At 43.9% G+C, this 13,518-nt stretch overlaps 1 protein-coding gene across 5 annotated transcripts in view; it reads left to right on the forward strand.

The window, feature by feature from the left end:
• Positions 1 to 13,518, forward strand: part of Cltcl1 (clathrin, heavy chain-like 1) — a 115,440-nt gene that overhangs the window by 70,888 nt on the left and 31,034 nt on the right. For all 5 annotated transcript variants that reach the window (XM_013517955.1, XM_005391782.2, XM_005391784.2 and 2 more), the window contains 8 exons: positions 858 to 995; positions 5,678 to 5,842; positions 6,390 to 6,570; positions 7,220 to 7,383; positions 8,774 to 8,899; positions 9,432 to 9,574; positions 10,174 to 10,408; positions 12,155 to 12,277. In XM_013517955.1, coding sequence (XP_013373409.1) covers positions 858 to 995; positions 5,678 to 5,842; positions 6,390 to 6,570; positions 7,220 to 7,383; positions 8,774 to 8,899; positions 9,432 to 9,574; positions 10,174 to 10,408; positions 12,155 to 12,277 — 1,275 coding nt within the window. The remainder of the gene's footprint in view (positions 1 to 857; positions 996 to 5,677; positions 5,843 to 6,389; positions 6,571 to 7,219; positions 7,384 to 8,773; positions 8,900 to 9,431; positions 9,575 to 10,173; positions 10,409 to 12,154; positions 12,278 to 13,518) is intronic.

Here is a 13,518-nt window from a genome sequence, read left to right on the forward strand (position 1 = left end):
CAAATAACTTCAGTGAAGTTTCAAACAACTTCTGGGTAATAACGTAGATGTGTAGCAAAGCTCGAAGCAGGGCAACAAAACTAACAACCTGCCTAGAAATAATAAGTGCAATTTTATTGGATTTATGCTTGTAAATTTGCAGATATTTTACTGATTGTGAATAAGAATTTTGAACCAATTTATTTAGCTCTCAATGGGAAAGAAATCTCCAGTTTAAATCTTGATTACTTTTCATAAATTTTTTAAACTTTCCTCTTGTACTTTAAGTATGAAAACAATTGCACAGCTACTAAATTTATTACCTATATTTCTCATCCTATAAGGCTTATTTTTTCTTTAAATTAATGTACATTAGAAACTTTTTTTTTCCTGGTTCTGGGAATCGAACTCAGGACCTTACACCTGCCAGACAGGCACTGTGCCACTGCGCTATATCTCCGGCCCTTAACTTTAATAATTAATGTCTGAGTAAATGCTGACATTTTCCCATTTGTACCTGAATAATGATGGTAAACGGGCCAGACAACAGGTACTACTGGCTGTCTGTAGCTTTGATTAATTGTTACTTGATTATTTGTATCACTTCAGAGGATTCTGGTTGCTCACATTATAAAAAGTTACTCTTTAATCCACTACAGTAACTTGTCCTATTGATGAGGATGGCATCAGTGATGTGATTTCACAAAATTACCTTTTAAAAATAATGGCTGTGAATTTCTTGAATTTTGAAGACATTAAAAAATGCAAAGGAGAGAACTAACGACTGAATTTCTAAATGAGATTCTATTTCAGGAACTATTTCAATAGGAAAATAAAACTGCTTCCTTTTAATGAAAATGTGGCTTGGATCTTTGCAGATTGTGGACATTTTCATGGAAAACAGTTTAATTCAGCAGTGTACTTCCTTCCTGTTGGATGTTTTGAAGAATAATTGCCCGGCTGAGGGGCACCTCCAGACTCGGCTATTAGAGATGAATCTGATCCATGCACCCCAGGCAAGTGACACTCTAGACTAACACCAAGGAGCAGAACACTTGCTGCACCTCGTGTGGGCTGTGCACACCTGAGTACGGGGTTTCACTGGGCTGTGCTTTCACCAAGGCTTCATCTTGGCACTTTTCAGTGGACATTCTCTGCGACTTCCTGTCAGGTTCTCCAGAAGTCCTGGCGGAAGACTTTCACGGAAACGGTTCCAATCAGGGGAATCATTTCTTCCTTTTTTCCATTTTCTTTGTGATAAATCTCTATAGCAGAGGTTACCATTTTAACAATTTTTAAATGTACAATGCAGTATCATTAAAAACACTCATAAGATTGAATAACCATCACCACTGTGTATTTCCAGAACTTTTTGTTGTTGTTGTTGTTACTGGGTACTGAATCCAGGATCTCATCCATGGTAAGGAAACACTCCACTAACAAGATACATTTTCAGTCCTTCTTTAATCTTGTTTTGAGACAGGGTCTCAAGTTGCCCAGGCTGGCCTTGAACTTGGCAGTCCTTCTGCCTCAGTCTCCCAAGTAGCTGGAGTAACAGGCATGCACCACCATTCCTAGCTATTTCTAGAGTTTTTCATCATCCCAGAAAAGAACTGTGTAGCCACTACCAGTAACTTCCTATTCCCTCGTGTCCCCAGTATTCGCCAACCAGCATTCTACTCCCTGTTTCTGTAAAAGTAGCTATTCTAGTTCATATAAATGTAAGTTTAAAATATTTATCTTTTTGTTTGGCTTGGTCTATTTTCTTTTGTTTTGTTTTGTCTTCTTGAGACGGGGTCTTGCTATGCAGTTCAGGCTGACCTTTGACTCACTTTGTAGCCCAGGCTGGTCTCGAACTTACAACGATCCTCCTGCCTCAGCCTCCCTAGTGCTGGGATTATAGGCATGCACCACCATACCCGGCAGTCTTTCTTTTTCTTGAGACAAGTTTTTATAATGTAGTCCAGACTGGCCTAGAACTCAAAATTCTCCTACTTAAACCTCCTGAGTGCTGAGATTACAAACATGTGCCACCACACCCAACAAAAATTCCAACTTTTCATTTTATTTTATTTTATTTTTGTCTTTTTGAGATGGGGTCTCACTATGCAGCAGGCTTGAACTCACTTTGTAGCCCAGGGGGACCTCGAACTCGCAATGATCCTCCTGCCTCAGCCTCTCAAGTGCTGGGATTCTTGGCATGCACCACCATGCCCGGCTCCCAACTTTTTAAATTTAAAAAAAATTTTTTGGCTTCTTGAGATAAGATCTCACTATATAGCTCATGCTGACTTTAAACTCTCTGTATGGCCCAAGCTGGCCTCAAATTCATGGCAGTCCTCCTGCCAGAGCCTCCTGGCTTTGATTACAGGCATGCACCACCACACTCAGCTCAAATTATTTTTAAGACTGAGGGGGCTGGGGATTTAGCTCAGTGGCAAAGCGCCTGCCTGGCAAGCGCAAGGTCATGAGTTTGGTTCCTGGTACTGGAGAAAAACCAAAAAACCAAAAAAAAAAAAAGACTGAATAGTATTCATTTGTATGTATATACTACATTTTATTTATTCATTCATCTGTTGATGGATACATGGGTTGATTTACCTCCTGGCGAATGTAAACAATGCTGCTATGAACATGGATATATAAGTATTTCTTCAAGACTCAGCTTTTAATTCTTTTTGCATATATACCAGAAGTGGAACTGATGGATCGTATAGTCATTCTAAGTTTAACTTTTTGAGGAACCACTGTACCGTATTCCAAAAGGCTTCACCATTTTATATTCCCACCCACAGTTCAAAAGGGTTCCAATTTCTTCATGCCCTTTCCAACACTTTTTTCTTTTGTTTCTTTTTTTTTGTTTGTTTTTCTCCAGTACCAGGAATCTAACTCACGACCTTGCACTTGCTAGGCAGGCGTTGTGTCCCTGAGCTAAACCCCTGGCCCTGTAACACCTTTTTCTTAAATAATATCTATTTAATTTTTTTGTATGTGTCTTTTTTGAGACAGGGTGTCACTATGCAGTTCAGGCTGGCCTTGAGCTCACTTTGTAGCCCAGGCTGGTCTCAAATTTGGAATGATCCTCCTGCCTCAGCCTCCCAAGTGCTGGGATTACAGTAATATCAATTTTAATGGGAACAGTGGTATCTTACTGTGATGGGGATCATTTTTCTGCCTGAGAGGTGTGGAGAGAAGTTTGGATCAGATTACATGTACATGCTATTTTCGGTTAAATGTAGAGGTATATACATAGTACAGGAAAGGGATAGAGAGCAATTTATATCAGCCTGTTTTAATCAGAGTTTTTGTACCTGGATAAGATTATAGAAATTAACTTTTTTTTCACTTATCTGTCTTGTTTTTTCCTTAATAGTCACATTTTTTCTTTTTTGTTGTTGTTGTTCCGAGACTCAAACTCAGGACCTTGCACTTGCCAGGCAGGTGCTCGTGCCACTGAACTATATCCCTGGCCCCACATATTGTCTTAAAAATGGGAAAGAGTTTGTTAATTTTGTTTTATTACCTGAGTTTATTCAAATTCACAAGTCAGCTGCTAAGTGAATCATATCATACCTCAAGAAAATAAAAGCTATGTTAATTGCTGGGCATGGTGGCGCATGCCTATAATCCCAGCACTTGGGAGGCTGAGGAAGGAGGATCGTTGCAAGTTTGAGACCAGCCTCAGCCACAAAGTGAGCTCGAGGCCAGCCTGAACTGCATAGCGAGACCCTGTCTCAAAAAGACCATGGGTTGATTGTTAATTCTGTGGGGAACCATATGTGTAGCCCTGGAGCTATGTTAATTTACTCTTTGGTGTATTTGGACTCTCATGACTTGGTGATTATATGTAATAGATACCAAATACCACCAGAAATTCAACAGTCAGACCCCAAGGGGCAAGCAAGCATTTGGGGCACGATGAGGGCACTGTGCCCAAAGCAGTGAGGCAGTCTTCTCTGGATGGTGGGAACTGGGTCATGCTTCTGTCTTTGCTCGTCCGTGTTGTCTAAATTCTCTAAAACAAACCACTGTCATGATGTACATCTATAATCCAAGTCCTTGGGACACTGAGGCAGGAGGGTTACAAGTTCAAGGCCAGTATGGATTGTGTAGTGAGACGCTGTTGCTAAAAATAAACACAAAAACAAAATTCTCAAGAACACATTGTTGGTCTAATAAAGGGGCGATATTAAAAAACAAGAGGATAGTAAGGAAAGATCAAGAGCAAACAAAGGACAAGGGAAGCAGGTAAGTGTGAGCTGCTCTGAAGCTTAGGACTTGGGTTGATTATTAGTTCCATGGGGAACCACATGTGTAGCCCTGCAACAGTGTGGGGTCAGCTGTGTGTCCAGCCCCACACCGGGTCAGTGTCTTACAGCCTAGAAGGGGTAGGAAGGTGTATACTGGGCTGCAGGTGAAAGGCACCCAGAAATGTATCTTGTCAGGACTAGGTACAGGTTAGAGATAAGCAGTGAGATGATGCTGCAAGGCTACAGGGTTGGTATGTTCACTGATTACTTCTTATCCCACAAAGTTTTTTTTTTCTTTTTTTTTTTTTTGAGATAAGATCTTGCTATATAGTTCAGGGTGGCCTTGAACTCACTGTGTAGCCCAGGCTATGAATAGCTTAGGTCTGTATCTTATCTCAAGTGTCCTCCTTGCTCCCACTCGTCATTGTGATAGTTATGTGCCAAATGTTAGTGGCATTTACAACTGTGCACAGCTGACTCCTTCTGTGTTCCCAGTGTCTCATCAACTTCTTTGGCTCCTTGTCAATGGAGGACCCTCCGGAACTCGTATCAATCCTTCTGCCTCAGTCTACTAAGTGCTAGGATTATAAGCATGCGCCACCACATTAGCTCCCACAGGGTCCTTACTGAGGCAATATTAGGCCTCATCAAAATTCTTTCCAGTAGTTGGTGCGGTGGCATCCACTTGTAGTCCCAGGGACTTGAGTGGCTGAAACAAGACAATTGCTTGAGCACAGGAGTTCAGAGCAGCCTAGGGAACATAACTAGGCCCCATCTTAAAAAAAACAAAAAAACAAAAAAACAAAAAAAAAAAAACCCAGCAGGAGGACATGGTGATGTGTGCCTATAATCCCCAGCAGCTCAGGGAGGCTGAGGCAAAAGATTTCAAATTCAAGCTCAGCCTGAACCATTTAGTGACTTAGCAGGACCCTAGGTTTAATCTCTAGTACTGCAAAAAATTAATTATAAAAAGTAAAATTATTTCCAGGACTGTTTGTTTTTTAAGCACTCATAATTCTGCCTTTAACTCAATAGCAAGTCCAGTGAACACAATATGACCTGTCACTTTCAGATTGCATTCTGACAATTCCTTGTGTGAAAGTTGAGCTCATTAAAGGATAGCTTGATACACTTGAACTTTCACATTGATCTTGCCATAGAGAACCTTATTTTAAAAAATGTGATTTCTTAAGAGCTGCAGCAAGGTTCTGGAGTAATCCCAGGCCTCAGAATTACTTATATGCCCATCTTCAGCATTGTGGGCCAAGCCAGCTCTGCAACACTGGAGGACCCTTACACAAAGGGCCTCAGATGGCTTGCTGCTTCTGCTGTGGAAACATAGTCATCACCCCATGAGCTGTACCCTATCCTAGGGAGCATAGTTGAGCAGTTGCCATTAAAAAGTTACTGTCACCATCAGGTTTTCTCACTAATTTGCTGTTTCATAGGTTGCAGATGCCATCCTTGGAAATCAGATGTTTACACATTACGATCGGGCCCACATTGCCCAGCTCTGCGAGAAGGCAGGTCTCCTGCAGCGGGCACTGGAGCATTACACTGACCTCTATGACATCAAGAGGGCTGTGGTCCATACTCAGTTCCTCAATCCTGAGGTATAGTATACCACTGGGGCACTTCCCTTGTTGCTGGTGTCTGTGTGGTCCTTTGTGTCACATGCTCTTGATATCTGTTTGGGATTTTGGGACCAGGTGTGGGCCTTCCACGCTTTTCTTCCAAGAATTCAGACAGACCTCACCTGCTCAGCAGTGTGTTTAGGCCCCATGTCACTTTCCCCCCCGAATTTCCACCTCTGACTTAGTCTAATAAGAGGAATAGAGATATTTTAACACTGACAACCTGTTAGCACTCCTGAAACCATTAGCAAAAGCTAGACTAGCTCTTGTGTTTCCATTTACCAAATAGTTTTGATATCAACTATGAACTATTTGAGGAGAATTTAGGTCTGTATCTTACCCCAAATGTACTCCTCGCTTCCACTTTCATCATGATAGATGGTTGCTTTTCAGTCCTGTTAAGTAGAAATTCTTTACATTTGTGACAGTTGGGATGGAGCAAGGCCTGATGACCTAGTTATGTCCCTAGTGTTAGCGGCTTTTACAGTTGTGCACAGCTGCATACAGACTCTTTCTTTGTTTCCAGTGGCTCATCAACTTCTTCGGCTCCTTGTCAGTGGAGGACTCTCTGGAATGTCTTCGTGCCTTGCTGTCTGCTAACATCAGACAGAATCTTCAGCTGTGTGTGCAGGTGGCATCCAAGTACCATGAGCAGCTGGGCACACAGTCCCTTGTGGAGCTCTTTGAATCCTTCAAGAGTTATGAAGGTAAACTGTGCAGCTCCCCCACCTTGCTACTGCACCTGCTTTCCTGGATCCTGCTAGCTACTCAACCAAGGGGAGAATGTTATTACTGTCTCATGCATATTACTGAATTTCAGTAACTTCTCAGGTGTTTCCACAGAAAGAAATCACATTGGCTTGCATTGGGGTAGGGAGACTTAGAATCTTCCTTGTATACCTGAAGTCTCTGTGAAGCCATGTGTCTCCGCAGCACAGTCTAGCACAGAATTTATTTCAGATCCTGTACTGTTTGTCCTGGGTCCTAGTAGAAGGGTCTGGTGTCTGATCTGGGCAGACCAGAGAGGGCAGCTCCTTTGTTCTGTCCAGAGTGACAACACACAGTGGAGGGCTGTCACTCTGTGGTATGTGTTCAGCAGTTACCTTCCTTTTCCTTCTGTGTGCATCACACCAGAAAGAGTGCTCCAGGTGGAATGGCTTTATTAGAGACAGATCAGGTCTGGTTTTGGGAGCCAGGGCAGAACTCCATGTGGAAGAAGAGGTGTGAGTGGGCTCTGGGTACTGGGATGTAGAGTGGGGTCACTGCAGCCTCAGCCATCAAGGGAAGGTGGACAGCAGTCATGGAGAAGGCAGGTAAATGTTAGGAGGGCAAACATGGAGCAATCTCTCTTCATAGGCCTCTTCTACTTCCTGGGCTCAATTGTGAACTTCAGCCAAGACCCAGATGTGCATCTGAAGTACATTCAGGCTGCCTGCAAGACAGGGCAAATCAAGGAGGTGGAGAGGATATGTCGTGAGAGCAGCTGCTATAACCCAGAGCGGGTGAAGAACTTCCTGAAGGTGTGTCCAGTAACACCTCCCTCCACAAGCTGCTCTCACAGGTAGTGGAGGTGGGCATACCAGAGCTAACTGTCCCAAAGAGGCAGAAAGCTGGGTTTGTCCAGACAGTGTTTCCTTAGCCCCCAGTGCAGAGCTCCACCTAAGCTCTAAGGTTCTTAGAAGAAAAAAGCATTGCGGAAAGAAGCGACAAGTTGTCTATAATCTTGTTATCCAGCAGGTGAGTGGAGGGAGTTGCTACACTGTATTTCAGCAGTACCTTTAGTGTGCCCCCTGTTGATTAGCCTCAGGGAGATGCAGTAACAAAGAGATCACACAGTGCTAGAGCCATGAAGAATAAGAAGTCTGCTGGTTTCCCATGCAGCAGTTCTGGTTGGCTGTTGGAGTGCGTGGGGCAGCTTTCTGCCCATCCTTCAAACACCAGGCACATGGCTGCTTAGCCATCTTGGGCAGTGCATCTTAAATGTTGACTTCATGGCAACTGGAAGAAGGGAAAAGTACAGAGTAACACCGTAGGTGGTTTTAATAGCTGAAGCCTGCCGGTACCTGGTGTCACTTTGATTCATGTTCCCTTGAAGAAAATAAGGTCATGTATTTTCAGGGATCCTGAAATATACAATCTATGTATGAGTCCAAACGAGCTGGTGTGATTGTAGTGGCCTGCTGTCGCTCCTAACAGGGTGCCATTATGATCTGGGGACTGATCCTTTACAGAGGGAACACCCTGTCATCCCAACCTGTGGCTGCTCTCTGGAAGGGCAGTCCTTACTTCAGGCTTTCTGTTCTGTTGTGTGTTTTGTTTTGTGTTTGTTTTGTTTTGTTTTATTTTTTGTTTTTGAGACAAGGTCTTGCTATACAGTTTAGGCTGGCCTTGAACTCACTAGGTAGCCCAAGCTGGCCTCGAACTTGCAGTGATCCTTCTGCCTCAGCCCTCCAAGTGCTGGGATTACAGCTTTGTACCACCACACCTGGCTAGGCTCTCTGTTCGTAAGGCCCACCTGGTCTGTGCTGGGCTGTACATAGTAAGCTGCTTGTCTTAACCCAGTGATGGTGAACTTTTTAGAGCTTTCAGTGGTACAAACAGCCTGCTGAGGCACACATGCTGTAGGTTCACCACCACTGTCTTAACCCAAAAGATACTTGGATTTGTACAAATTTGGAAAGTTACTGTCAAATTTAGCAGAGTTCTCATGTTAATCAAATACTATTACTTTTCCCCACTTGTTTCCCAAAGCAAATACTGTATCCCCCAGAGTGTATGCCTTAGCTACCAGCATTACCTCCACAGGATCCCTGTTGCACAGATGGTGCTGTTCCATGTTAGGATGTGATCCTGGGGCTGGCTCGAGGCGGCCTCTGCTACCTTACCTATTCTGTGCTCTCCAATCCTCAGGAGGCCAAGCTCACAGACCAGCTGCCCCTCATCATTGTGTGTGATCGCTTTGACTTTGTCCACGATCTCGTACTCTACTTGTACCGCAACAACCTGCAGAAGTACATTGAGATTTACGTTCAGAAGGTACTGATGGGCCGGGGATATAGCTCAGTGGCACAGCGCCTGCCTAGCACGTGCAAGATCCTGAGTTCAATTCCTGGTACAAAAAAAGAAAAACCACTTTAACAAGGTACTGATGGAGGGCCACTATGGGCTCCCAGAGTGGCACCTGATGGACTGCCTCTTCCCCCTGAGTATTTCAGAGACTGTCACTTTGAAGGGCCGTTATTAGTCTTGCACGGTTGGCTTCTAGTAGGGCTTTTAAGCTTGCTAGCAGCCATGTGGGCACTGTGTCCTCAGATAGCTTTTGTGCCCATGCACTTCTTATAGGGACACCAGACCTGTGGAATTATGGCCACACCCTCAGCATTAGTTACATCTGTAATGACCCTGTCTCCAAATATCATCTTACTGGAGATTAGGGCTTTGATGTATGAAATTTGGTGAAACACAGCTCAGTTCTAAACAGATTTTTATCCGCAGTGTCCAAGTCTTAGGGCCCTTCTGCCAGTGTCCTGTGTTTGCAGCACTAAAATTCCCACCTTGACTGTTCTAGGTTAACCCTAGCCGGCTCCCAGCTGTGGTTGGAGGGCTGCTTGATGTGGACTGTTCTGAAGAAGTAATTAAAAACCTAATTGTTGTGGTGAGAGGACAGTTCTCTACTGATGAACTGGTGGCTGAAGTAGAAAAAAGAAACAGGTAAGGTATCCTTATGTGGTGTCTTCTCTTACCTCTGGATTCTGGTGTTTATTGTCTGTGTTTCTCTAAGATGCTGTCAGCTTGTCTCTAGGTTGTAGTACTGTGTCTGTGGCTGGTCTTTCATGTATACATCATAGGTCAAGGATCATTCTTAGATCAAGGAATGCTATTGGTGTTAAAGACCCTGGGGAAAAACCACAGTTGAAATCAATTTGGAACCCATGTCTCTCTTGATCCCTGGAACAACCTAAATTTAATGGAGTGATATTTTGTTTCATTTCATTTCATTTTGTTTTGTTTTAAGAATTACCTCACTCATTATAGGTGTACAGTGTCATATACCTATAATTCCAGCTACTTGGGAGGCTGAGGCAGAAGGGTCATCAGTTTGAGCTCACCCTGGCCAACTTACCAAGACTGTCTCAAAATTAAATGTTAAAAAATGATATAACTTTTGCCTAGCACGTGGGGGCTCTGAATTTAATCCCTAATAATGCTCCCCCCCCCAAAAAAAAAATTAACCCTCAGAACCTAGGGGGTTATCCTGAAGTTTCTAGCGGTAGCCTTGAAACTTTTACATTGTTTGCTTTCTTTCAAAGGCTAAAGTTGTTACTTCCCTGGTTGGAGTCCCGGATTCATGAAGGCTGTGAGGAGCCTGCCATTCACAATGCACTGGCCAAAATCTACATTGATAGCAACAACAACCCCGAGCGCTTCTTGAGAGAGAATGCCTACTATGACAGCAGCGTGGTGGGCCAGTACTGTGAGAAGCGGGACCCACATCTGGCCTGTGTTGCCTATGAGCGGGGGACATGTGACCTTGAGCTCATTAAGGTGGGCAGCAGATATGCTTGTATGCTTGACTGTCCATGTTGCTCTGGACTTATGGGACAGGCACCTAATGTGTTCTTGTGGGGGCTGACCAGGTCTTTCTATGTACCCAGAGGTGGCAGGACTTAAGGTACATTTCCATGCATTCAGTTGCTTTGTATTCTGACATGGTTTTGTGACCTGCTTGTGGCATGTTTGTATGTATTATGCCTATGGGCTGATTTGGCCCTGAATCTGACCCACCACTTCTGTGTTCAGTGTCCTCAATGTTACCTGGGGACTTGAGGGCATAATTGAACTCTTTAGCCTTACCCAAGACCTCCTCTGGGGACTCTCCTTCCCCACATCGACTCAGTCAGCTTCCTTTCTTGCTAACCTACCTGGAGTGGTCTGCATTCTCCCAGTGCTCCTCATCCCAAGGGCCCCCAAAAGACAGCTCCTCATGTGCCCCACCATCTCTTCCAAACCCTTAGGCATTGCTGGCCTTGAAACATTTGCTCAGTCTCCTGCCAACATCTTCCCATGTTGGATCTGCATGTACATAATTATGTGTGTAGGTTGAGCCATATGAACTGTTGGTGCTTAACCATCGGAGGTAAAAATCCAGAAATCTCATGTGGTTGAATCTAATATTTGTTGAACTATAAGCTCCTTCTACATGTTCACCTATTTGTCCCTTGCACCTTAGAGCCTTTGGTAAATACTCAGCAGCCGGGGATGGCTTGTGTCAGGTGTGCGTGCGGAGAGTGAAAGATGGATAAGAGTTACCAGCTTCTCCTTCTGCCCTGCTTTTTAGACAGAATGACAAGAGGGCTGAGTCAACATAGCCACTCACCTGGCAGGCTCTGAGGAACTAGTTTTTATAAAGCTGGGCTTTTTCCTTAGTTTAATACCACTAAGCCACTTTTTGGCTTAATTTGCCACCTTTTTATTAAAGTACAGTTTAATGACCTCTTTGAGATCTTAGCACTTACCTGTGCTGTGAGGCAGTATGATCTTTTGGTAAGACAAAGTTTAACTGGGTAAGAGGTGCTCATTCAAGTCGTTTCTGTCCAAGAGAGGGCTGTGATGTGCAGAGGCACTGTGCCAGCCTGCTCTTGCCTCCTGTTTTGCACACACAGGCAGCCCATGTTACCTTTGCGGACACACAAGTCACTTAGCCCTGTATCTGGTACTCAATGGATCTGAGTCTTACCAAGACTTGGCAAATGCCTCACACATTCAAACATCCCAGTGGATAGCTGATGGCTTAAAGATACAATATTCAGAGAAGGATCTCAGAATCAGTTAGTGAAAGCACATTTTAAATTTCATAAGCCTTGAAATATTGCAGTGTGCTGTTTTAAACCTGTTCTGGGCTATTCTGATAACCCTTTAGAGATGGTTTGGAGCTGGCTACATGTAAATACTTAATATATTAAAATTAAAAATTTAGTTCCCAACCACACCATGTTTCAAATTCTCAGGAACTTCCTGTGGCTAATGGCGGTGGCTCAGACAGCACAAAATGCAGAGTATGTCCATCCTCACAGAAGGATATGACTGTGGTCCTGCAGACTTAGGAAGGGGCATTTTGAGATACTTTGAGGGATGCAGTGGTAACAGTGTGGGATGCTGTTCATCACTTATAAAGCACAGCATCTCACCTGGGCTTCAGCTATCCATACAAGCAGCAGGGAGAGGTTACTCACTGAGGTGTGCCACCATTGTCTGCTGGGAGTTACACACCAGTGTGTGTGATCATTTCAGGTGTGCAATGAGAACTCTCTGTTCAAAAGTGAGGCCCGCTACCTGGTACGCAGAAAGGATCCTGAACTCTGGGCCCATGTCCTTGAGGACACCAACCCATCTAGGAGACAGCTGATTGACCAGGTGAGGCACAGAAGGGGTTGTACGTATGCTTGCATTGTGCCTGCTGTTCCTCCTGTGACTCGAGTGACTGATTTATTGTTACATTTACATATCTTACCACCATTACAGACCTTCTTCCCCGCAGAAGTAGCTTGGCTAGAAATGGCTCAGTTGCCAATGGTGCACTGACTTGGAGTTGTTATTGGCTTAAGGGATAGAGTTGGCCCTTGTATCTAAAGCAAGGTTGGGCAGCCCCTTATAAAACAATACTTGATGATGTGCCTGCATATTAGATTCTTGTGCTTTTCTAGCTTAGCTTCCTATTGACAGAAGTTAAGTGGCTCTTAACATGTCTCAGCTGACTTCCCTTATTTAGTCACCTCTCTTGACTGTCCAATACTGCATTAGAGCTGAGTTTATGCTGGAACCAGGGTCATTATTAGATATGGCCATGCAGATGGGAATCTCTGGAAGAGGCCTGCCCCTGTCACACCCTGATAGCTGTTAGCAGACAGTGCCTCTGTTGTTTTCAGCGTTGTGCTGAAGACTGCCAGGTATACTGTTTAAGAGTAGCCAAGACCAGTGTGGGAACAAAACCCTGGTCCAACAGGTGGCTTCAGCACTGAGCATATGATCAATTAAAGCTCCCACTTTCTCTGTATGCCTTGCCAAGGGCTGGATTTCACCTTTCCTGAATTTTACCTTCTTGTTTTTTGTCTACTTTTTACTCAGTTATATGCCATAATTTTTAATAAACTTTTTGTTTTAAAGTATTTTTAGATTTATAGAAGTCTGTATCGTTTTTAGTCTTTATTATATCAACATCAGGGTTAAACCTCTTGAGGACTGAACATTGAACAAAGGACCAGGGACACAGTCTGCTTAGATTCTCTAAAGAATCTACCTCCAAGGTCATAGATATCAGACATGTCCAGGTGTAATCCAGCCACCACATACACCCTATGGCTGACCCTGTATTGACCGTTGGGGAGGGCAGCTTTAACAATGCACCGAAGTACAACCAGTGGGACTTCTTGTCTCATTTTTTGTGCGTTGCTGCTGAGTTAGTCATTAAGTCTGCTCTAATTGATCATCTGTAGCCACCTCCTGGTGGGACACTCTATTGCAGTATCCCTCTGATTAGGAGTGCACAACAGGGGCAGACTGCTTTCAGTGTCTGGAGTAGGTCCTTATCATACAAAGTTTACTTAGAGAAAGCAGTGTCCTGAGAGAACCTTAGGTTGAGCATTCTGTGTTGACTT

This window comes from Chinchilla lanigera, unplaced genomic scaffold (genome assembly GCF_000276665.1).
Source record: "Chinchilla lanigera isolate Chin_1 unplaced genomic scaffold, ChiLan1.0 scaffold00041, whole genome shotgun sequence".
Taxonomy (NCBI): Eukaryota; Metazoa; Chordata; class Mammalia; order Rodentia; family Chinchillidae; genus Chinchilla; species Chinchilla lanigera.